This window comes from Hesperophylax consimilis, chromosome 10, assembly GCF_061612785.1.
Source record: "Hesperophylax consimilis isolate HC1 chromosome 10, BYU_Hcon_1.0, whole genome shotgun sequence".
Classification (NCBI taxonomy): Eukaryota; Metazoa; Arthropoda; class Insecta; order Trichoptera; family Limnephilidae; genus Hesperophylax; species Hesperophylax consimilis.
This window is the reverse complement of record NC_142845.1, coordinates 20,341,036-20,367,839: the sequence shown is the minus strand read 5'-3', so window position 1 is coordinate 20,367,839 and position 26,804 is coordinate 20,341,036. Positions and strand designations below refer to the sequence as shown.

At 32.8% G+C, this 26,804-nt stretch overlaps 2 protein-coding genes across 8 annotated transcripts in view; one reads left to right on the top strand and one right to left on the bottom strand.

Annotated features, from left to right (window-relative positions):
* The window catches only part of Camta (Calmodulin-binding transcription activator), a 547,021-nt gene extending 535,191 nt beyond the window's left edge, over positions 1-11,830 (top strand). The window contains exon 26 of the mRNA XM_089636714.1: positions 692-11,830. The gene's annotated coding sequence lies outside the window, so the exon portion shown is untranslated. The remainder of the gene's footprint in view (positions 1-691) is intronic.
* A 1,284-nt stretch (positions 11,831-13,114) lies between these two features.
* tn (tripartite motif containing protein thin) overlaps positions 13,115-26,804 on the bottom strand; it is a 189,272-nt gene continuing 175,582 nt past the window's right edge. For all 7 annotated transcript variants that reach the window (XM_089636706.1, XM_089636713.1, XM_089636707.1 and 4 more), the window contains 5 exons: positions 24,027-24,091; positions 22,109-22,357; positions 21,083-21,223; positions 16,558-16,775; positions 13,115-14,484 (listed from right to left, as the gene is read on the bottom strand). In XM_089636706.1, the coding sequence (XP_089492832.1) occupies positions 14,271-14,484; positions 16,558-16,775; positions 21,083-21,223; positions 22,109-22,357; positions 24,027-24,091 (887 nt within the window). In that variant the 3' untranslated portion in view covers positions 13,115-14,270. The remainder of the gene's footprint in view (positions 14,485-16,557; positions 16,776-21,082; positions 21,224-22,108; positions 22,358-24,026; positions 24,092-26,804) is intronic.

Sequence of the window (26,804 nt, the reverse complement as noted above, 5' to 3'; positions counted from 1 at the left end):
TTTTCTCATCACACATTAATAGGTTATTGAATGTATTACTTTTAATAGGGTATGTATTATGTAGGTCGTTAAAATATTACTGATTGATTTCAACCTTCAGAGTCTGAAGATGGCCGTGATGGGCTGAAAAAAACATTGAGGAAAGTATTAAAATGTTAATAAATCACTAAAATGATATTCCACCACGAAAAGTCAGATTCAAAAATTGATTGTCCATTCCAAAAACTAAAATAAATACGGTCAACGAACATTCACTTATCTTGAACCTACAATGCATATAAAAAGTGAATCAAATTGCATCACTGAACTCGAATAAATGCTGAAAAAAGATTAAAAGATCAAGATTTTTATACGTTGATCTTGTTACTAAGCACCTATACACATTAGTATCCATTGATTTTATGCATGTAAGTGTGAGTGTGTTGTGTGCCTTTTAATGTGTTATATATACCTGTATTTGTATTTTATGCCTTTATACTGTGTAATGTTATTATTTCATATCTATTTTATATATTGTGGTTTCTCGTTATATGTGTGTTTTGTGTTATAATCAATAGTGTGCAATTGACCTGCTGACAAACTTCTTTGGCAGTTTAGCGGGTGCTTGTAATGGTCAAGAAAAAAATTACAAATATGTTATTGATTGCAGTCATTGTCTACGTGTTTTAACTGTGTTTTCTCTTTGTTGCAGATATGTCGAACATCGGTATAGTTCTAAAAACAATGCGGTCGCTTAGCTGGAAGGTGAATAAACAGGTCTTACGAACATCAAAATCTCATTATAAAAGTGTGTGCTATACCTCAAAATATATAAAACGGTTAACTAAGAAAACGTAATATTCAACGGTCAAAGTTTATGTGAAAAACACGATATATTTTCTAAAGACGAGAAATTTCATGAAAAAAAGGTAACACTTGCAACAGATTAAAAACTTTGTTAAGTTATTCAGGGTTTATTTAATTTGAGGTTGAATTATTTGATCCCTTCCACGCTTGTCTCGCATCATGTGCGAGCTGTATTTCACACGAAAGCGTACAATAAAAGAGAAAAGACTAGAAGAAAATGGGTTCTTCATGTGGGGGAAAGAGTGGACAATATATTACATTTTACCATTCACTTGACTCTCTCTAAGCTTCTGCTTTCCGGGCAGTAGTAAATTGTGGAACGCAAAACGCAATTAGATAAGAAAATATCTAAAAAAACGATTTAAACTTTTTTTTTTTTCTTTAAAGTTTATTAATTGGTACCCATTCAACTATTTTATTATCTTTATTTTTTTTAATGCTTGCTTGCTCCGTTTAAAGAAAATTGATCCTTTAGTTGAGTTGAATTTTAAAGGAGTAAGTGTTTTTTACTTTTTTAAATATAATATAATTAATTCTTCATGCTATAGGTTAAAATTAGAAGGTGGACGACTACAGAATTTAACTACGAGTACCGTGTGTTTGAAAAACCACGGGGCTTAATTGTGAAAGCAAAATATTTTATAACAAATTTGTTTAATTTAAAATAAGATTATTTCTTTGGTCAGTCAATCAAAATTTATAACGCTTTTAATTATTATCATAAATTATATGAACTAGAAAATCAGTAGGTAATCAATCAGTCAATGGTTTTTACCGCGACTGTTATCTTTATCGACTGATTTGCAGCAACTTACAGCTCTTTCAACTTCAATTAATCCTCTTCTTTGCAGAAGAGTTTCCAAAAAGTGTTTGCACACTTCATTCGAACGTAGTAAACTAATTAACAGTTAGGTTAGGTTAGATGGTGGATTTTTATTCCTGATTTCATCAAGTTTTTTGATTTATTTTTAGAGGTTAATAAATTAAAAATAAATCAATGCAAAGATACAGTTTCCAGAGTAATATTTTATGTCTCTTTTATTCACAGACCGAAATCTCACAGGCCCTGAGGGTGTCCACATTATTCTCTTCCTTTTCAAACTTCTGCTGTGTATTCAAGTATATTTTTCAAATCTTGAAGCTTCGTATCGCTTCCTTATAAATATTTATCACGTTTCTCGTAGACCGTAGTTCTTTCTTTTACGCTATTGTTTTACGTATAAATCGCCGTAGTAAATTGCGGTCTCGCGTTCAACTTATACCGACTTATTGTGGCAAGGAAGTTATGCTGATTGAATGGCATTTAGAATACGCTAAGTCGGTTTTTTTATAAACTCGTTCGATTTTGTTATACTGTCCACTAACCAAAAAAGTTTTTCGTTTTCAACAAAAAAAATATTTTCCTGTTTCTAGATAGCATAATTTTTCGCCCATAATTGGCCTACATATTAAAACTAATTAATTCCCAAAACATGCTGCACAAACCTTTTCTGCACTGGTGAAAACGTGCATACCATTTGACATTTTTCATGATAGAACGGGTCGTTTTTACTGGTTGTTCTTGTAAAATTCTCTGATTTGTGTTTGCTCCCTCCTAAAACATTGGTTTCTTCATGACTAATATGTTCATACTACTTTATTTTATTGAAAAAAATAACAAAATCATGTTTTGAAATAAATATTCTAGTAAAAAAGGGGTACAGAATTTTTTCGTTAATTTGCTAAATTGATTATATCCTCATCGCATCCTTAAATTATACCTAGAATTATTTTACATACTATTGTGAGCAAATAAACCCAATTTGATCAATGCTGATCCTTTAATATTATAAAAAAAATTTCAGTTTCATTTGTGACCCTCGGCACTCACGTCGAAATTATCAGCGTTGAGCCATTGAACCTTTCCAAGACTGACTTCTTAAAAAATAAATCATTCCGGTGATCCCTTCCCCCGAGCATCCCGGTTTGAATGTGATGACTAACGCGAATATTTTTTTGAAAAAGGGGTGAAATAATTATTCCACTCTCGCTTATTCCCAAAACGACACCTGTGAATATTTCTCAAAATTCTCTCAAGGAAATGTAGTTTTCTTTATCATGATATCTACACTTTATTGACAGCAATGGTAATCTTATCATACTTTAGAGTTTCAAAAGATTGTTAATACATTTTTATAGTAAAGCCTACTGACTAACAAGATGAAAGTGATCGATTTTGTTTTATAATTTAAATGGAAGTTTTCTTGTGCTGTCACAATATCAATCTCTGTTAAATGAAATGCTTCTATAGAAAGAAGATTAATGCTTTGGGATCGCAGTAGGTTCGAAAGTATGTTTGACGTTTAACTTTTGACTTAATGAATTTTCTTCTGTTAAATAGAAAAAAACAGATAATAGTGAAATGTTGTGTATATGTTTTTACACCACGTATCTCATTAGTTCCCATCTTCTCTCGAACTAACGTTTATCATCTTTGAAACGCCGTTTTCTGCATTTGTAACCATTAGCGGGTGAATAAATTCCCCTTTAATTGCAACTGAAGTATTTTCTCGAACGATAACGAAAGACGTAAAAGAAAGAAATGTTAGATAAGAAAGTATTAGAGCTGAGAGAAACTTTGGATAGTGGTTAGAGGGGTTGAGGGTATTCAAATAAACCAATCGGTAATTCTCAAATATATTATGCAAACATAAATACCGTCGCGCGCCGCTACGTAAGTAGGATTTCATCGCCTCCCTTGACTTTCTGCATCCCTGGAAGGCTCTTCTCTGGTATTCAATTTTTAAATTTAGTTTCAATTTTTTTTGTAAAATATCTATGATTGTCAAAATGACTGAAGTTATTAATTAATCATTATTGCCGGGAAATTTTTAAGCAAAGAACTACATTATTCAACATTATGTAAACCTTTACCAATGAAGCAAGACATTATTTATCCAACCTTTGGTAAATGCAGATTTTAATTCTTCCTGTTGGTTGACTTTACGTCGTTTGTAAGAATTATATACCCAACTGACATTTCTTTTTATTTATTTGTTCATCGATGACTTCATGTCTTTCGGTGATCATTGATGATGACATTGACGAATTAATAGGAAAAGAAATATCCCGAAATGTGTTATTTTCCTTTGCATATGACCCTTTTCTTTCCTCTGACTTCGCTGGAAAAAGGTTCGATTGTCTTCGATCCTTAAACCCACTACTAGGCCTTTATTTTCTTTATGTTTGGGGGTAAAACGGCCGTTTCTAGTCAAACCCTTAGCGAGGCATTTAACGAAATATTCTCCATAAAGATGCGGGGTTTATTTATTTTATATTTGTTTGTTCGAGTATTGGAGAAAGATTTTACAATAGTGGAAATAATGTTTTGTCTTCCTTACCTTTTTGATTTGATTTTTTAGAATAATCTCATTCATTTGAACTTTGTCTAGATTTTATTTATTATTATTTATACTTTAAATTGAAAGGAAATTTAGAAATTTCAGGATTGTGTAACTAATAAAGGTAACAAGAACTTTCAATATTATTATGATCATAAAAAATATACCGTGGTTTTCGCTTTTAATACCATATTTTTTTATTGATTAATGCTTTAGATTATCGATTTTGTTTTGTTGTCAGCATATTTTTTCGGAAATTTAATATTTAATATATACTCGTATGTTAATGATATTTTGAATAATTCCGTTTTGCGTTTCACACATAAGAAAACCGTAAAATATATAGATTTTATCACTTGCAAAAGATTTTGCATAAATGTACGTAGGAAAAAAATGTGTTCGTTTTTGTGTAAAATTCGGTGTCATAAAAATATTTTTCATAATATTTACGACTAATAATAATAATTAGCTGAGACAAGTCTGACGCGGGTAAAGAGATGTGAATTATTAAAAGCACGGGAAAGTACACGCGTGTAAATATGGTGTATTTCTGTTGTTTGGTTGTTGATAATGAGTATTGGATCACGGGAGAGGTAAGAAATCCGACTAAGGGATGGTTTTCGGTAACAGTGAGATTTAAACTTAGTGGGTAACTTTAAGTCTTACTTAATTAGATAGCTAGCTAGATGAAATTCTCTTCTTATTCAGTAATATTGACTTAAAACTAAGGTCCCTTATCGAGTGTTTTACGACAGAGCCTCGACATTCAGAAATCTATTTAACTATTTCTAACGCATTTCTTTCACGGTTTAACTGGTTGTTTCCTGGCGCGATCTTCCTTGCGGCAGGACTCCCCAGTATTTCCGGTTTATTTCCCATTGAATAGTGGTTACTCGTAGTGTCAAGGCGGAGGCGTGGGGCTCAAAATTTGCAACCATTTTTTTTTCTTTTTATTAATGTCCTAACGGAGGTCGACCATCATCAGTGCATTTCTAAATTGCAAGTTGTTTGCGGGATAGTGCCGCCGGTTTATAGCTGTTTTTTTTTTTAAATTTATTTTTGTAAATTTGTAAAAAACGGAGATTTACCGCTTTCAACAATCAAAACTGAGCGAAGGTAAATTAAAACTTACCCTTGGCGAAGGATCAGTCAATTTAATTTTAAACCAGTATTTTGATTGAGCATTCCCTCAATAACAGTTGAAAATATTTGGTGGAAATTCAGTTCTTAATTTTCTACTTATTCGTGCACTTCTTTTTTAGAAATGCATATCTCCATAATGTCTTCTTTTTACCTTACCTCCACACAGAAGGCACTGAGGAAAATAATTTACCACAGGGCCTACGTCATCTTTTGGGATGATGCGTGGATGGTCTTTTTTAAGGAAAGAAATGAGAGGAAGTTCTGGGAAGGTAAAAGGTATGAGGGTTTGTTATGTATCTAAGGATCAGTGTATCCAGGAGTAACGGATATATGAATATATCCCTCTCACTGCCGTGCAAGGCGATGGGTCGAGAGACAGGATAGGGAGGTCAAAGGGTCTCCCCAAACCAGCCTCTCCCGATCTGGCACGGCACGCAGCTGGTGGGCAGGCGCATCCTGAATACACTTCACTAGAAGAACCCGGGCTCCCCTGCAAAACCACGTTACCGGGGTGGCGGTACCCAAACAATTGTTAAAATCCGGATGATGATAGTTCTAGATTGTTTATCTGATCCGACTTTCAACTGAGTGAGGTCTCTTAGCCTGATTAGGTCTCCACGTCAACCATTTTTTTTTTCCGTAAGTGAATAAAAGTCTTATGAACCTCTATACCTTGCGCCCCCAAACATTGACTTTTTGTAGTTAGTAAGCTTCGAATTCCTCTTAGAAAGTAAGACATTTTATGAAATACATAAATCTATAACTTACCGTAACAACAAACGCTAGCAAACGCAACACCAAGATTTATATCGAAAAAAAATCGCAAGTTAACTTTAGACCTTAAGAAAAAAATATAAAAAGGAAATATTTTTAAATTTAAGCAAAGTACCTTGATTATTATATTAGTACATAATATTATATAAAATCAATAGCTTTAACATAAGAAATAGTCAAACTATTTTCTATCCCATATATTTTGAATGAAGACGTTACGAAAAAATATTTAGAAAATAACAACGGGGCAGTTGCTGTCCTTTGTGGCAATTTGTACATAAAATTATCAGTGCTAAGTTATTTTAAATATCATGTTTACAATTAAAATGAAGGTTGTTCAAATGTTAAGAAATATTTCCAAAAATTGATGAATCAACTTTAAGACAATGTTTCATTATGTCGAGTAGGTACTTAATTAGAAGTTTTAATTAAAACCATAATAATAACGCACTCATTATTTTTGTAGTTGTCTTTGAAACAAAAATTATTTCATTTTGGTACGGAAAATTATTTAAAAACTTCCAAAAATTTTTTGTTTTATTATATTATTTTGAATCATTGTTCAATACTTACATAACGTTACAATTTTTTATTTATCGAAATTTGTTAATTTTTTCTCGAATCATTTTTTGAGTGGTAAACTACTTGTAAGCATATTAGTTTCGCGACTACTGAAAAATGACCATACTCAGAGAACTATATCGTTGTACGTCAGCTGATCGAAGTTTCAAAGTCAATAAGCAGGCAACATTCAAACGACATCTCATTACGTTTACTGAAACTAAACACATTTATTAACACCAGTTTGACAATAATTGTTTGTGAAGCCGGACAATTCTGCGTAGGCTCGCCATATTCTGCATTTCGCATAGTTTCCAATTATGCAGTGGTAAACATGACCCTAATGCGAAACTTCTGTTAATAATTATTGTTATGTAACAAAAGTCCTAAGAGGCACGGAAGAGTAATGCTTTTAGGTTGATGGAGTAGAACCTACCAGAAACCGCGTCAACGAAGATGGTCCATATTTTACGTTGTCAAGTTTTTATTTGTCCGGGAAACAACACGGCAAATTCGTTGCAGTCTTTCGTGCAATCCGTCACGAATGACGTTTTTATCTTGAAGATCATAAACTGAAATAGTGCAAAGAATAAAACTGAGTTTATTCCCTCGAATGGGGGAGAGTAGTGCATTTTGCTTACAAATCGCGTTCTGTTCACTGCATTAAAGAATATTGTGTGAAATAAAAGGACACGGTTGGCGTCCTAATGAAGAAGTTTTGAAGAAAAATGTTTCACGGTTTGAATATTAATGTTTTTTCCCTAAAAAGCAAACTCCGCATACCTCACTAAATTTGCAGACCTTAAAATAACAAAAGCAAGTTTCTGGTGTATTTAAATTTATCAAAGTGTTTTTACCTGCGTTAATATAATTTTATAGATGTTAAAGTTACGATGCTGTTATTTTCCAGTAATACGCTTTTAAACTGATCAATGCGTAAGAATAACTCCAAAGTTATCCACTTGATCAAAAGGGATCTAACATTCAGTACAATGCATCTTCCGTTTGCTTCTAAATAAAGGTAATATTTCAAGTAACTATTTTGACATGCAAAGCATCCATAAATATTCCGATGCAGACCCACGAAGTACAGCAAAATCTTAATTCAAGTAGTAAGTCTTACTGTGCCCTGTGCCTGTTCTCTGCGTGGTGGTAAAGTTAACCAGACACGAAGTTTAAAACTGCTCGAGAATGCAATTCATTATCTTCTGCAATTTTCATTCCGGCGAGAATTTTAATCAGAGTCTATTTAATCTCCTTCTGTTTTGCAGCGAAACGAAATTATTATTCATTCTATTTTTGTTGCGGAAGGATTAAAATGTAACTTAATTAGTCGGTAGTAAATCCACACTTCTTTTTAGTCGTGTTCTTGCCTCTGTCAAGCAGAAATATATCTTGTTTCGCTTCCCGTTTCTATCGTTTTATTGCAAATTGCTCTGTCGATACCGTCGCCGCGGAATGAAAGAAAGCAATTATTTAGAATAGGAAAATGATGTAGACTTTTTCCTGTAATTTCGTTGATTCAGATAGCGATCACCGAGTATCGTGATTTACGATGGTATAAGCCTTGGCACGATTGTGTTAAATAAATAAAATATGCGAGTTTCTGGATTTTGATGAGCAAACAATATGTATTTTTGATTTGCAAAAGTATTGCAACCTGATTCGCATAGCAAATGTGTCGTATTCGTTATTTTATTAATAAGATTCATCTTGTATCCTGAAACCTAGAATTATATTCTTAGTAACATTATTCTTATTTTATTCTACACTTGTTTTATCATGTAATGGTTTCATACTGTTTCTCTATTTGGTATATAGTTTAAGTTGTTTTTTTTTACTACTGAGAGACAATTATTATGTTTATTTTTGTGATAATAATTATGAAATCAATACAATCAAATAGTAAAAATGTTATTTGAAACAAAAAGTTATAATAATTATATCTATGAAATTGTATCAAACACCTAATTAGAAAATATTGGTTATTAGAAGATAAAATTAAGATAAAGTTCTAGGTATAATATGATAATTATATTCAACATTCCAAATACCTACATAGTTGTTAAACTTAAATCGCTTATAATAATAATTAACTAAAATAGGATTGTAGATAACTGAAAGGTTAGTAATTGATTTATTCGTCTCTTAAATTACGACGATTTAATTTTTAGAAACAATGGATTGTTGTTACTGTAGTGACTTTTCATTTATTTCAAATTATGAAAATGTGATTAATATTTCTTAGAAATGAAAAAGGTAAAATATAGTTTGAATCGTCGCCCGTTGAATCTAATGTGATTAAGGCCCTTCCTTGAACTCGTCTACTGAAGGAAAGTAAAGCGAGTTCGCGAGTAGTCTGGCGAGGGAGAGCTGGCGGCGGATAAGGTATTATTTATAAGGTGGTAGTTAAAAGAATTTTCAGACTTAAAAGAAACGTCCTTAAGAATAAATAGTCGCGTTCAGACCCAACCTAAGCGGCTTGAGTAAAGTTACTAGGTAAGGTAGGTACTAGCTAGGTAGGTACCTAACGCGCTGGTGTAGAACTCCGCTAGGCTTTCTTTACAAAACGATAATGAGAGAAATACGATTGAAAATATGAATATTCGCCTACGTAAAGAAGATAACGAGTAAGTACCTTTTAATCGCTTTTTTTCAACACATTCACTTTATTCCTTCATAGAAAGATAACGGTTGGTTTCTCGAAAGAAATATTTTATACCCAGTCAGTTTGGATCAGTATAAAACATAAAGTGATGTATTCAATCAATCGTGAGACTAAAATTAAATATTTATTAAAATGAAATGTAACGAGACATTTGATTATTAACCTCCCGCTGCGTGGTGCCGGTACGCGACGCGCGATGCGCGACATGCGACACTCGACACGCGTCACGCGACATGCGACACGCGACACGCGTCGCGCGCGGAGGACATAAACTGTAAGAACATCACATCCCGATTTCACATAGTTCGCAGAAGATATTTTTGAATGAATTAAAACATAAATACATACTAGTGTCTAGAATAGTGTTTCCGATAGAAATGATTGCTATGTACCGCGATTGCATGGTGGTTAGGGCAGCTCGCTCTTCTGGGCTGGATGGACGCTGGACGCTGACGGAAATTAACCAAGTGGAAATAAAAATGCGTCGTTTATCATCTGAGGAGATGTGTCCCCCGAAGCCCTTTCCGTGGGGATATCTATGTTATACCTCATTCCCTTCATCTCCCGAAGCTCTTAGCCGATTTATCGATTTCTCCAAGTCGATCGCCCTTTTTCCATTTATCGGTCTATTTGTTTGAATTGTAGCTTTTGTTTTGTAAATACGTATTTCCTCAGATTTATCTCATTTCTTGCAGGCAATCTATGTGAAATGTGTAGTTCTCAGGGAGATACATATTATCACAATTTTTACATCCCTTTTTTACCTTTACTAGAGCAGCAAATGTATTTATGATTCCTCCTGCTACGGATTTTTTTTTTGTTTTAATAGGCGATACACGATACAAATGTGTATGTAAATTAACCTATTTAATTCTAAAGAGGAGAGTAGTTATAAACATCTTTGTAGATACATCTTATAATAGTCAATTTCACTTTCAATTAGCATGACAATGTAATTTTTGATAAAAAAAACCTACATTTTCTTAGAGATAAGGTTCTATAACATATATATATTTTGAAAGCTTTCTTATGTAAATCGTATTTATAAGTATTTATAAATCTTCCCTTCACCATCATCGCTTTAAATGCTTTGTTTTGTTTTACTAAACGAGGACAACATTTTGATTGTATATTTGTGTATATAATATATTATGTAGATGGATTCGGAGACAGTTAATATTATTATCATTACCCATCCCTAGCGACCATGCAATCGTGAATTTTTCATAATAAATTAAATTTTCAAGGTATTTTCATTAAAATTTTTAGACTAAGTCACGCTAATACGCTAACTGAAAAATGTGATTATATATATATAATATATAAAATTATTTAAGTATTTTAAATTTTATTTTCCTTATTTGGAGTTCTTATCATTTGAGGTTTCTGATAGATTTTATAAATATATTTATATTATTAGATGTATAGATGTAAAACACTGTACTTACCACCTTTGTAAAACTACGTAAAAGGTTTGTTTTGTAAGACATCTGGAGACTCAAACATGTGGACAAATTTATAAATTTTTTATAATAATCTTGTGTACTTAAATGAGATAAATGTATAACGTTATTTGTGGTAAACATCTTAACCTAAAGATCTAAACCAAGAACCGCGGTTGTTTATATGATCTTATCAATATTAGTGCTTTTTTAAATAAAATTCACTTTCCAATAAATAATAAAAACCTCTTGGAGTTTTCCAAAAAAAACCTTTTTGATTTACGATGTGTGTTCCTTACATGTTTCACAACAATTTTAGTTTCTTTATTTGAGTATATTTTATTTGATGGGCGGCTCCTTTATTTTAATGTTTGGAAATGTATTTGTTTAAATAAAGCCAAATGTTCTCTGTTGGTTTTGACATGGTCAGACCATCCGAATCACTGTTCGACTCTGACATATGCCACGCTTCGTAATCGTTGGGTTGGTGTCACGTTTGTCATGCCAAAAGTCCGTTTAGTTGGTATTGGCTATGTCATGCCACAGATTGTGTGCAATTTGTTTTATATTTCGTGTACAATACTTTAAACCTAATGATGTCTTGCATATCAATTCAGTTGATTATTTATAAGGTATATGGTGAATATTTTATGTAACACAGTGGCAACTTTAAAAAAATATTTCGCTATTTAATGGATTATTGCGTCATTAATTTGTTTAAAAGAAATATTAAATTGATAATCATGATGATAAATACGGTATATAATATTTTGTAAAACTTTTTAGTGATTTTTTCAATCAAGAGAAAAATTTTCAAATCCCTTTGATTAAAAAAAAATATTTCGAGTATTACACTAAAATTTATGAAGAGTTGTTTGCCACTGTGTTGTATGCCAAAATATTGTGTCTCTTTTAAATCACGAGACTTGTTACACTTGTTCAAGTTTTTTATGAAATTTTTAGTATCTTCATTGAAAATACTTTTAATTAGTAGCTTTTCGCGGCATCCGTAGTGATCTAAGTATTATTCTTATTATTGTGAATAAATCATTGTGTTTCAAGTTCTATGTTTAATATTTATTTTTTAAACTATGTTGAAAATGTTTGAAATGTACAAAATACATTTTACCATAATGGTTTATTTAAATATGCATTATTATAATTCAATAAAATTTCCATTTAATATTTTATTATCGTGTTTAAATTATTATTTATTTTTGTTGTTATTAGTATTACAGACAGAGTTGATGTAAACACAGTATGCATTTCTTGCATCCAAGCTTGTTATTCGACTTCAATGATGAAAACCAGTAAAAATAAAAAAGTTCTAGTTTAATCTTGTAAAAATAACACATTCTAAAATTTTTTGAATTACTGTGAAAACTTTTGGAATATTAAAATTCTATGGTCGTATCCAATAATTAATTGTTGACCCTTCTGCATCAATACAATTAAAAATGCTGTTTCTCAGTGATGTTTGGCTAGGATAACACTTTTTAAAATGTATGCGAATGCACTAATATATACATTCCTAATATTGTATTGTTTGGGTCAACTCTAATTGCGCAAGCTATAGTTGTGTAGGTACGCGGAGAAAACTTACTGATATGAAATGAAATGAAATGAGTTATTCGCTTTCCTACTAAAAATACGATTGCGGGCCTATAACGAATGCATTCACCTGTTTCATAGCAAACTCTGAGTAAAGCACGAATGTGTTATGAGAAAGTTCGAACACGTGTTCTGAAAAATAATAATACTTTCACATCTCGTCCATGATATTTATCCGGACAAGCCACCTTAGTTGAAGACGTGATCAAATATATTCTGATTGACTAATATATTATTAGTAAATGGTCCGGCAGTAACATTGACAAAAAAACCGTACTCATATTTTCCGTGTACAATAAACTATTGCATTACTAGGTACTCCACCACCGTGGAAAGAACAATAATAAAAAGTGCAGTATCTTTGAGCAGGGCTTTTAGAAATAATGAGGAAAATAGTTTTAATTTCCCAAGATTGTGTAGGTAATAAAAATACACTAAATCAACTGTAACATTATATTTATTGAGTAACACTTAATAAAATCTTTTGTAGAAATACTTACATTTCATTGTAAAAAACACATGAGAGAATAAAAAATGATAAAAACACGGTTATGATTAATGTTTCAAATTGAAGCTTACCATTTGAGAGGGAATATATGAGTAAGTACTACAGTAGAAAGAACGAAACAGATTAATTGTATCTTAGTGGGAAGCTATACGAAATTTATTATTTTTTATTTGAATAAGTAGTATGACTAAAGTTTTGAATTAAGGAGAGATGTAAGAACATATTTTGATTTTGTAACGAAAAGACAAGAGACTAAATACGAAAGGAAGGTGTAATATTACAACAACAAGGTAAAAGTTAATTGGTCATATTATTACTCGGAGTCAAGAAAAATATAGTTAAATTATGAAAAATTTAATTTTAGGTAATCGATCTCAAAGATCTGCAAAAAAGTTTCTCAAGTTTATGACAGAATGGTACCCAAATACAAAAGATGTTAAAAATATTTAAACTTTTATGCGGGACTCGATGAAGATAAAAGTCATTAAGGAGGAAAGATCGAAAAGTTAGGTTATTAAAATACCAGATAAAAGTATCAAGTTCCAGAAGCATTTCAAAGACGCGATCTTTCAAAAATAATATCTTAACATTAATTTGACTAGATTATTATTTTTTACTGATGATTTTTTCATCCAATATTTAATATTCGAAACAAATACGATTAGGTTCTGTTTTAGTAACATTGACAAATTACACATTTTTAGTAAGCTGACGAATATAACGATACCAAACAGTAATAATTTGTTGGTGAAAGCTAATTTTACGTTGATTTTAAAATGGTTTTTTTTCGTAAAAAAGTTCACAAATATCATCAATACATCTTATATTTTTAAGAGACAATTGAATGATTTTTGTTAAACCATGTTTTAAATTCGACAAGGACAATGCAAGACAAAGACAAAATAAAATTAAAAAAGTTATTAAGGTTCAAAGTATTTCAGAATGACGAACACAGAGGCCAAACTGCTAAAGAATTATGCCATTTGAATTACACAATACAAAAAGATGTTAAACTTAAACTTCTAGAAATCCAAACTGACTGGTCTTCATGATTAACTAACTCTATTAACACTGTGAAATATTTGGCAAACCACTTATTTGTGTTCAAATCCTGTGAGGTCACTTATATGAGCATTATGAAACATGCATTTTGGGTGCAGGGCTAATGAAATGTTCGATGTGAAAAGATCATGTCAGAAGTTTCTGACGCTATTATATGGCTCTAATTAAGTGATTGACTTTTGTTTATTTACTTGAAATCGCGGTGAGTGAAATCACTCGACCTGCCAGTTTAGTTTGCTAGAAGCGACATGACGTGGAGTAACTTCTTCGGAGTCCTAGAACACCTGTACGCGATGGTTCTCGCGATCGCAGACAATGATGTTCCCGTTGGACATAACTGCAATGCCCTCGAGGCCCTTGAACTCGGCATCTCCCGAGCCCCAAGAGCCGAAAGCCCTCAGGAAGGTGCCATCAGGATGGAAAATCTGGATCCTGTTATTGCCGGAGTCAGCTACGCAGATGTATCCCTGGTCGTCCACTGCTACACCCCTGGTAAATAAACAAATTCATTAATACGAGTATTATATCATTTTTGATTGTATATTGGAATTAGATGTAACCCCCGCACCAATTTACCGATTATCGATGTTTCTATAATTCAAAGTTGAGGTAATAATAAGGAATGGGATACGATGTTTATGATACAACATTTCACACACATTGATAGAATTAATCGAAAAAAATGCCAACCTGTGCTTTGTTTAGACAAAATAAGATAAAATTATTATTTTTTAAATAATAATTATTAACGCCTAAATTATTTTTTAACAAAATAATTTAGGGCGTTAATAGTGTCTTTTGATCTCGACAACTTAACATCAAAATATATTTATTTTTAGAATAGTTATGAGAAAAGCAAAATGAGAAAACCTCAAATTGTAATATTTATTTATTAAAAACAATATATGCGATTCTTAAACAAAAAATTGAACCCAGGACCCTGGAAAGGGTTGCCCCGTTACCTTTTTCTAATTTTCGTTTGAGAATCGCTAATATTGTCTTCAATATTGAAATCATAATTTATTAAATGAGCAATAATATATATAACTTTTAAAGGTCGTACTGCGACTATCGCGAATCATCTTGTAACCAGAGGTCACGGGTAACAACTCACAGAAGGTTATTAAATAATTTATTTTCGTTTAGATTTTAAATCTACTTCTTGTGAATTTTCATCTCGTTTGGAGGTGAAAGATTCTTTCATTATCATAACTCTAGGATTATTTGCTCTCGTTACTCCCATAATCTTATACCTAACAAAATTTACAAATTGAAAGAGCCGTGATCTTACTGGGTTTATTAAGGACGGGTTGTTTCGGAGAATTTGAACAATTCATTAAATTTCAACGTTCATTTTCAAGTTCTGTGAAAGATTTTTTCAAGTTCTGTTTTTATTTCAGTTTTGTCAAGCAACTAGCCTACAATGATATAATAACTGAACTTGAATAGGACTTTCACAGAACCCGAAAATGAACGTTGAAATTTGATGAATTGTTCAAATTCTCCGAAACAACCCGTCCTTAGACTCGCAGTAAATAGCACATTCTAGGAATTCTTTACATATTTTGAATTCGCCTTTTTGTTTCCTAATGTAGTCATCTGTGCTGCATTTATTTACAAAAAAACTGTGTCTCACTTAATCAAGCATCACACTTAAATAAATAAAATATAAAATAAACAAAGTTAAATGCGTAGAGGTAAAACGGAACATAGATTTGGAGATAAGCCAAGTATGCTTGTAACGGACGTTGGACCTAGGCGTTGGTCGACGGGCATCAGGATTCGGGCGTCGCATCGGCCGGCGTCGAATCAGAAGTGTCGCTATGCCCGACATTGGGCCCTGCCTAAATAGAGTCACGAGGTTCAAATTATACTCGACGTCAAATTCGTGATGCGCAATTTGATACCTGCTTCATTATTTTTGGGTACAAAATCTAAATATTATTTTGAAATTCATTTAGTTGATACATCTGAGTATGGGTAATAGAAATATATTGTGTTTTTAATAATACTCGTACAATAATAAATTAGCTATTGAAATTGCTAAATGGTAAAAGTATCTCTTTGGTTGGAAAAAAGAATGTTATGTTAGATGGGAAAATTAAAAAAAAAACTGTTTACTTCGACCGGTGAGAGCCGAGAGTCGACTAATTAATAAAATGAGGAAATAAGAAGATGTAGCCATTGTTGGTAGAGTAAGTCAAAGTTGTTGTGTTTTTTTTAAATGGGTAATTTACGAGGAAAAACAACATGGATTTCGTATTGTTTTTTAATATAAAATAATCACATATCAAGGTCAAAATCCTAAAATCCCTTGCACTGAGAGCAATAAAGTGCAATATTGAAATTAAAATTGAGCTAAAAAATATTTCGTCCTGCTAAAAACTACAACTGAATTGAAAATAATTTTTTGATATTTTGCAGAACGTTGGTGTCCGCAGCTCTCCACGCTGCGCAGGACTGTGACGAGTGGAGGAGCCTTATCCACTATGTAAATTAGAGTGAAGGTCACTACCCTCAGCAATGAGGAAGCGACTAATGAAGATTATTGTGTGTCCTTACCTCGGGAACTTGAACTGGCCCTCCTCTGACCCCTCCGTGCCGAATGCGGACAGCACCCGGCCGTTGACATCGAAGATCTGCACGCGGTGATTGTTGCTATCGGACACTATGACGCGGTTGGTGCTGGACACGGCAATGTAGTGCGGATGCTCCAGCTGCCCGGCTTTGTGCCCAAATGACCCGAACTTGCCCACGAACGTCCCGTCTGATTGGAACACCTGAAACAAGAAGATGACGCGATGAGAATAAGTAAAACAATAGCACACATGCCAATCTCACACTAAGGGATTATTTTTTTTATCAACTCCTTACAGGATATCTTCGAATAAAGTCTTTTGGATAAAATGAAGGAGTGAATTTAAATTTTAAAACGACCCTCCTTGTTGTAACAAAATACAAAGGCGGGAAAATCCATGGCCGAGCCGTTGCACACAAGAACGAGTTAAAAGAAATATTGGGCGCTCGTTTGGAGCGTTTTCCGAATTTACATCGTTGCCGAAGGAATCGGCAATTGTGACCATCTTCCGTGTAAATACTGGTAGCACAAGAATAGCGTTCCCATCTGATTCATCTCCTAAATTACGCCTGTGCTCCGTAAATTTTAATCTATTCACTAAGATAGGAGAACTTTTCAAACGGACCACCCATTTTTGCACAATGTCGATTATTTTTTCAGATGTTTTGCCACTCCAGAGCTACAAGAGTGGTTACTTAACTCAATTGTGGGGCGCCATATTACTGAAATAAGGTTTTATGGTTAGACTTTGAAATAAATAATTATTCTTTTGTGATAAGTGCTATCTTTATAGCTTTAAATTTTTTATAAACTATGGTCACTATTCATAAAAAAAAATCACAATCACTATGGTGCTACCACTCTAATTGCCTAGTCTCGCAGTGACCACCATTCAGAAATGCGCATAGTTTATATAAACCACTACTCTAATTGCTTAGTCTCACATTGATCACCATTCAGCAATGCAAATAGTTTATATAAAACACTACTCTAATTGCTTAATCTCACATTGATCACCATTTAGTAATGCACATAGTTTATATAAACCACTACTCTAATTGCCAAGTCTCACATTGATCACCATTCAGCAATGCACATAGTTTATATAAACCACTACTCTAATTGCTTAGTCTCACATTGATCACCATTCAGCAATGCACATAGTTTATATAAACCACTACTCTAATTGCTTAGTCTCACATTGATCACCATTCAGCAATGCACATAGTTTATATAAACCACTACTCTAATTGCTTAGTCTCACATTGATCACCATTCAGCAATGCACATAGTTTATATAAACCACTACTCTAATTGCCTAGTCTCACATTGATCACCATTCAGCAATGCACATAGTTTATATAAACCACTTCTCTAATTGCTTAGTCTCACATTGATCACCATTCAGCAATGCACATAGTTTATATAAACTACCACTCTAATTGCCTAGTCTCACAGTGACCACTATTCAACAATGCACATATTATTTTTAAATGATAACAATCATGTTACACCGGCTTACTATTTTAACAAAATATTGGGTAATGCTATCATCGAGATTAATGAAACAATATATCATTTTAACATTGTTAAACCCATTCTGTCGAAGCTATCAATAAACAAAAGTATTAAATGCACCGAAATGAACAAAGCAAACAAGGTCCACAGAACTCGATTAAACAATAAATTCCGCTTATATTTTCCTTGATCCCAACAAAATTATTCATGAAAACTGAAATGAAACCTTTGTTATGAAAATTTGAATAACCGTTTTTCGAAAATCCATTTGATTTAACCAAACTTTGGTGATTTTTATAAAGTTCCAGAAAATATTTTTCCGTGTTAAATGTCAACCTAGTCCTAAATTTGACATCGGCCGGGATTGACGTTGGTAAATACTTTCTAAATTGACTTAAGAACGTCCCTTCAATGTGCCTGAAACTTACTTCGTTTCAACTTTGAAAACTTCTGAAAATTTGGGATTCATTTGAAAAAATGTCACGACATCTTTGGACTGGGAGGGATATCCTGAGTCATGTCCCGCGGCGTAACAGATATAATATGATAAAGCGTTCTTAATCTCATTTTCATGACTGAGATGTCAGATAACATTGACACGAAACATAGCAGGGTCTTTTTCGCTTAAATGGTGCGAGTGATCCGTGTTTCGTACACTTCAAATAGACTTCATGCTAACCATGTTTTGCGATGCAATGTTAGATTTTTATTTTACTCTTAATCTACGTCAAAGAATGGTAAGTAATAGGTAATTATGATTCTTCCTCGCCTTTATTCTTATGGGGGAATCTGAGGGAACATTTAATTAATAATTCCTCTGCAGCTTAGCTCGGTTTGTATTATTTTTTAGTGTGAAGGATATTTTACTCTTTAGTAGATATCCTCAAACTATGTTTTGACTACAGACAGTATACTATATTTTCCCCCCTGTTTTATGTGCCGGCACTAAATTATTGCGGTACGCCAGCTGATTCTATTTTCGCAATAACTTACTTGTTTTTACTTATATATTTATAAAATAGTATTTTATCTACCATAAGTAGTTTCCTCAGAATTGCTATATTATCCTTAACCCTTCGGGCTAATATGTTCGCTTTTGGGAACAACTCGTATTGTCGAAACCGAAATCGTTGTATAATTCTTACTGCATAGCGAAAAATATGAACGAAACGGTGATTTATATCCAATATAGAATTTAACCAGAGAATAATTAAAATGTGCATCTTTTTTAAACCAAAGGTTGTGAACGTAATTTAAAAAATAAAACAATAAAACATAGTGAATTTTAAGTTATTTTTAAATGAAATGAGAAAAAAGCGTGGTAACGAAAACGCTTATAATAAATTTGTCTAATAAAATTCGTGTGTTTTATATAGTGTTTCGTTATCACTTTTTTAAGTTACAAAAAACTTACGGTGAGCCATTTTTTATTTTTTTATGTTCGCATTAAAAATTTTAATATGTGAAAAAAAAAAAATATATTTTTGATAATAAAATTTTAAAGTGTATTTTCCCCTTATTTCACCTTTTTAAAACAATTTTTAGTTTTCGGATGCGTTCAGAAATATTCCATTTATTCGGAGCTTATTGCAAAGCGGAAATACTGGGACCTTCTATCAAAGGGGCCTGAGATGTAAAGGACACGTTGGCACACAGGGTTATTCGCAATTATCTCAGTTAGTTCTCCATCCATTCCCCTAAATTAAAAATAAGTAGGTCTAGTTTTGTGTAGCCTTTACCAACAAGAATTTTTATTTCAATGGCAGGCACCAATGTTCAAAGAAGTTTTGTCAGATAGGGTTTTTTTTCCTAAGGTTTACACCAGCTGCGATTGACACGATAATTTACTAAAAATAACGAATAAATCAAGCTTAAATTTTGTGTAGGCCGTGGCGTCGATACCACAAAGTAATCTGGATTATTAACGGTTGTACAAATAAATCCAATTACTTGAAAATTTCTTAGAAGTTTAATTTTTTTTTAATGTTTATAATCAGATCAACCGTATTATTTTCAAACCATTAAAGACGCCCCGCACATATTTGTGTAATAGTGTTAGTATAATATGAAAGTTTTTGCGCAATGTAAATCAATGGATAAAAACCCTTGAAAGATGCTTTCCGTGTACACTAACAACAGCTTAAAACATTTATTTAGAAAGTTTTTATAGAACCAATCCCTTCTCCTGAATGACACGTAATTATTAGGTGGCAGACGGGAGATAGTCAAGAATTACAGTCCAGAGTTGCAATACTACAGAGTTTTTCAAACGTCAACCAGAAACAATGGACTTGAATACACTCACATGATTCACAGATTGTGAGAACGCACGGTTAGCGATAATAAACAAAAGTGCTATTATCAACCAAATCCATAAAGCAGCGAAGAATGTTCGTGACTCCAGAAGTAAAGCCGCTAAATGTACAAGTCGACAAAGAAAGTCTTTGTGGCATGTAAAGGTCACATCTGCTCACTATATTTCTAAGTATTCCCTGTCTGTCCCACAAAAGAGAAACATGTCAAAGACACGGTATGGTATTGTATTATTAAAGCGACTATAAGTATAATATGGGGATAAAATAACTCGTCTAGATATAAACCCTTTTATTAGATTTTTTTGTTGTTTGAGATTTAAGACTTTTTAGTAGTGTCTCATAATGGCAATATTAATAATAGTTTAAATATTATATAAATGAAAATGTAAATGTTCGTTTGTTCAAAATATTAAATCTCCGAAAGTTTTTCACCGATTTCTTTGAAATGTTAACACCACTTTGCATTCGAATACGCGTATGTTTTTGTAGATGTCACCTGTGATAAGTAAAAACATGCTTAAAAAAAACAGCGCAACCTACTGCATTTTTTTAAAGACAGTGCCATCTGTTCGACATAAAAGCAACTATTTTTTCTCTATCTGCACATACAGTTTGCGCCACAGCAACGCGTGGCGGGGCACAGCTAGTAAATAAATAAATATTTAAAAAAACGAACCTGAACTCTGTGATTTTCCTTGTCACAGACGTAGATGAAGCCGAGGGCATCGGTGGTGATGCCCCAAGGACAGTTGAACCTACCATCTCCAGTTCCCTGGCTGCCAAAGGCCCGCAGGAATCTACCTGATGGATCCATAACCTGAAACATAGATTTAATGTCTCGTAATGAGGAAATTACAAGTAAAAAATCGTTCAAGCACTGCAAAATCCTTTAACGTTACTTGTTTTTTGTTATTTTCTCTGCCTTGGATGTCTTTTAGCAAATACCCAAAATTATTATTAATATACGTCCAGTAAAATATTGGCAGTATTCAATTGCATTGGCTCGAAACTCTGGTCGCTAGAGGCGCTATTGTAGTATGACATAATCACGAATACAATACATTAAAATGTATGAAAGAAAACCAAGCCTCACAACTTGTGCTACTAGGAGGAGCTAGTGTTGCTTCTGCCATCAGCATGTATGAGAAATATCAGAAGTCGGTGGTATTATAACCATTTTATTTTAGTAATCTGGAGTTTTTTTTTTTTTATAGTGAATACCTCACAAGAGTCCCAACTGCTCCCGTCTGGAGCCAGTGAGACTATGGCATCCCCAATTGGGGGATGTTGTGAGGCTGAAGGTAAGTGGGGAAGGGAAAGAGGAAGGTGGGGAAGTACCTGGCTATTCAGATCTAGTCACTAAACACGGCTAAAGCCATTTGGAGCAACGTTTCAATTCTGAATGGTGGTCTTACACCAGGGCGATACTGGTAGTATCTTCCACTCTGGAACGTGCCGCAAATATACTATATATTATTATTTTTAATTTTTAATTGATTAATTGTGAAATAACACAAATTAATCAAATAAAATTTATTTGCGCACGCCGGGTTCGAACCCGCGACCTTCGGAATGGCAGTCCAATGCGTTACCACTGGACTATGCCGGCCGTCAAGTTTGGAGTTGACAAGTTTGCAATATTATAATTTTATTGTTACTTTCGATTGAGTCTGTGATATAAATAGTTTATTTTAGTTGATACCTGGATGCGATGGTTGTATCTATCGGCGATGATGTACTGTCCGATCCGGTTGACCGCCACTCCAGCGAGGCAGTCAAACTCTCCCTCGGCGCTCCCGTAGGTGCCGAACTCCCTGACGAAGATCCCGTTGCTATCGAAGACCTGGACTCTGTGATTGGATGAGTCCGCTACTACCATGGTGTTGTCTGGTCCCACGGCTATCCCGCGGGGCCAGGTGAATGATCCGGGCTCGCTCCCCCGACTTCCCACCTGGAATCATTAATTATTAACTTAACTATTGTTTTTGTAATTGGTTTTTATATATTTCATCTTCCATGTTCCTTGCTACTACCTATTCATTTTATTGTTGCTATTCTTATGTTCCAACCTTTGTTTGTAATTATTCATCAAAATTATCATTAATTATTTGACAACCGAAGAAGTGGGGTACATTTGGTTTCCCACGTTTTATTTATATAATAAACTAGCGACACATTTAAAAAAAATCGCACAGGTGTCTGTCTACTCTTTCAACAATGCATTAATTTAATGGAGTTAATTTAGGATGTATTCGATTTCCTGGCCGCGATGACATTTGTTTTTCTTTGAAAAAAAAATCCGAAATTTCGAAGGTTGGTTAATATTGACGTTATAAAATATATTTTTTTACTCCGAGGAGCTTTGCGAAGGATTATCATTGACAGAAATTTCGTCTTTCTAACATGAGGCTAAAATAAATACTACTAATGACACTCAAAGGTTTACTGTTCTATCTAAAAAAAACATTAGCTTTACATGTGTATAAATTTAAACACCTTTGCTTGTCTAAAGCCTCTCTCACAACATGCCCCAAATATGGCCACGATAGTCCCCTCAGCTCCGTCAGAGAGACTCTCTTGTACTAACTTCGAACGAAAGTGAACCCCTCTACTCATAAGGAGGCACTTCCTTTGGTCGGATTAAGGCCGATACTTGCGAGTATTTAAGCCTTCAAATGCTCGCAGCGGACGGAGGCGGCTTGCCACTGTGTGTCTCTTCGCTTTTATTTGCGTACGGGATCTATTATTTTTCGTTCTCCTAGAAGTGTAACACAGTGCAATTGGTAAGATATTTTTGTGAGAGCCAGACAAGAGAGTCGCATTACATTTTATAATAATATCGCCGTCTTATTATATTCCAGCAGTCTGACCCACATGTGTCGACTATATAGTGTGCTGAAGTAGACATTTTCTGATTAGTAGTGGTATTTTTTTTTAAATTACAAGTTAAAAGGTTTGATATATGTCAGAAATAAAATATGTAAGGATGCAAAAATGAAAGATTTACCAATTTTAAATGGAAAAAAAATGTCAGCAGTGATAAGAATCGCGTGAATGAGGTGAGACTCTTTCAAGAATCAAAAGAATTTCCCTTTGGAATCTCCTATAGTCGAATAGTGGAAGATAGAATAATCTGTGACACTTTTCCCCTTTCCCTACTCCTTTTTATTTCTTTGCCTTATAATATGCGAATGCGAATTGAAGCCTAACCTCTCGTGTGCTAATACATCCTTAGGTACATTTTCCAAAAATATTACTCTGAATATAACTAGCTATTCTGCGGAAACTTCTTATTGTAGATAAAATACTGTTTTAATAAATATCTAAACACACAGGTAAAAGTATACAATTTACAAAACCATAATTCTACGAAAAACAAGTAAGTTATATATTACAAGCCTTGTTATATAGTTATATATTACAAGGCACATAGCGAAAAAAATTAGGAAAAGGGTGTGGATTTCCTACTCCGGGCAATTTATTAATGTTGGTGTTTATTGGCATCAAATATAATCGATTCCTGCATCCAGTTACATGTTTAGGTAAGTAATAATAAATATAAGATATATTTAGTTAATTCAATTTAACTAATGTTTAATTTAAATGTTATTTAGTATTACCTTAAACAGCTGACGACGTTTCTGCAGATACTGGCTCCTAGGGGAGGAACCTGCTGCTGCGAAACCTGAGCATGGAAGAGAGTGTTAATAAACATATTCATTTCTGTTGTGCGTTGAACCCTAGTTCAATGAACCATAGAATTTAGATTTGATTTTCAAAATTGGAACTGATTGTGGTAAAAATTCATACAAGCGATAAAGTTTCTTACCAAAATTATTTAAATTTAATTAGTTCATTAATAATTCCACATATGAAATTTATATTTCTTTTGTTAAAAAACAGATTTGGTGATTTTAAAGTTAACTAACTGTGATTATTCAAAAAGTAAATTTCTGATCGTTTCGAAATTGACAATTGTTTGTTTTTGAAAGGCGATTATCCTGTGGCAAATATATATTTTTAAATGGTTAAATAATATTTCATATAAAAAAGGAAATTCAACACACCTTTAAAAAATGAGTAAAAATAAATCATTAAAAGTGATGAAACAAAAACTAGGTTTAACAGTTAACTATGTAACCTATTTTAACCTAGTTTTTGTTTTACCACTTTTCATGACTTTATATCACTTTTTGAGGTGTGTTGATTTGTCATTCTGGTGATATTCCCGGTCAACTTTTTTAATACAACAATTATATTACGTGCTTTTTCACGGGTTTGCGCTAGTTTCTCATAAAATAGGTTAGTACAGAGGTGTCATCAAATTTCCTGGACACCCAATGCTTTATTTTGTCAAGTACTTTCAAAACAGAAAAATCTTCGCCTTTTTTATTACATATTATAAGGTGACAATGTTTGAAAGACATTCCATCAATGGAAAAGCATTTTATGGCGATAAGTTTCTCAAATCCTGCTTATTCGTGAAAATTACGCCTGTCTTATTTTATACTCCAATAATTTCTAGCACCGCTGATTAAAGTCTCTCGGTTTCATCTCGTTACACCCTATACACTGTATTTAATACGATTTTAAAAGGCATCATTATTGTTAAAGGCAAATGTGATTGCTAATTCTCAGCCGATGTTAATGAACACATTCTGGCAGTATTATGAGCATCGTAATTACAATCGCTTACACACATTTAATGAAATTACTATCATTGCCGGAGGAATCGTGGTGCGTTCCATGAGGCCCTAGTATAACGTCGCTGTTTACTGTACAGATAAGCTTAATCATCACATTACAAAGTAAATTTAAAAAAAAAACTCCTTTCATCTGTACCTGTACCCACTTTATATATATTAAATAAAAAAATAAAAAAAAAAAAATAAAAAATCATTTGTCTTGTCAGGAACACAGGAAGGTGATCCCCAACAACAAAATATAACAAATTTTTCTTTTTACTATTTAGTGCCTTCATTAGTACAATAATAACCACGATTTTTTATTGATTTCATTCCTATAACCGACCTGTTAATAAAATCATACTCAGGGTATAAAATTAAACTGTTGTTTTTTTAATTTTAATTTAATTTTTACCCCAAAGGTGCTTGTGATAAGCGAAACCGATGGATTATAGAGAATTAAATAAATAAAAATTCGTGGTTATAAACATTATGTTTTTTGCGTTGTATTTGAGATGAAGAGATTATTAAACAATATCATTCAAATATATAAGCATATTAATTGAAATGAAGGAAGCAATTAAAATATTTGGGGAAAATACTTATTTTCGTTGATAATAAAACATTAAGGACGGGTTGCTTTACAAAATGTTAACAATTATTCATTAATTCAAATTCTGGGAAAGTCCTATTCTAGTTTTTTTTTCTAGATTATTATATTCTATGAAGTGGTGAATCATTTAAAAGTACTGAATTTAAATTTTATGTTCTTTATACAAATAGAACGGCGTCATTGCGCCACACAATTTTTACCTGATATTGGTGCTTAAAATGTTACATGGCTATTATAGACTTAGGGGCCTTGTGTTTTCTCGGTAGGGAAACATTTGTAACCTAAAAACCCTACTGAAATTGCATGTTTTGAATCATCATATTCTTCAGATTCAGCATCATCAGCAGCCTACTGCGGCTATATACTACATACATGTCTTTTTTATTATCCAAGTACAGTGAAACAACCGGACCGTGATGAAATAATAACATAACTTGAATAGAACTTTCACAGAATTTAAATTGTATCTTTCAAATTTGGTGTAAAGTTCAATTTCTGCGAAAAATTCTGTCCTACAAAGTTTATGCTTTTTCATATCCTAATGATATGGGTCACACTAATTTAATAATTTAGAATCACTCTGTAGAATGTTCGTTTTCGCCTTTCCAAAGTATTTTGTCTGTGGCGTAGTTTATAATAGTACCCACGTTTGATTAAATTAAATTAAAGCCCTCTCCATCTGGTTTGAATTTACGGTCGTGGAAGTGGAGATTTCGGTGAATTTAAACAAAATTAACTTTTTTTCTTCACGGATTGAACTTTGAATTATAAATGGCACAACGAATTTTAAAGATGTCACTATCTCCACATTTTCACCTTAAATACGAAATGTTTTAGATGTCTTAAATAAAAAAATTAGTAAGGTTCATTTTTGAAACATTACATAATTCTAAATTAGCAAATATTAAGGATTTTAAAATATCCCACAAACCAAATTAAAGTTTTTGCATTTAAAAAAATGATTGCATAATGAGGAAAGATCGTCAATTTTTTTAAATTTTCAATATCTATGTTTTGAATAAAATCAAAGTCCACATTCTTGCCTTGACTTAGGCTTATATTTTATACATGGCTTGACTTTGGTTTATTTTTTATTATAA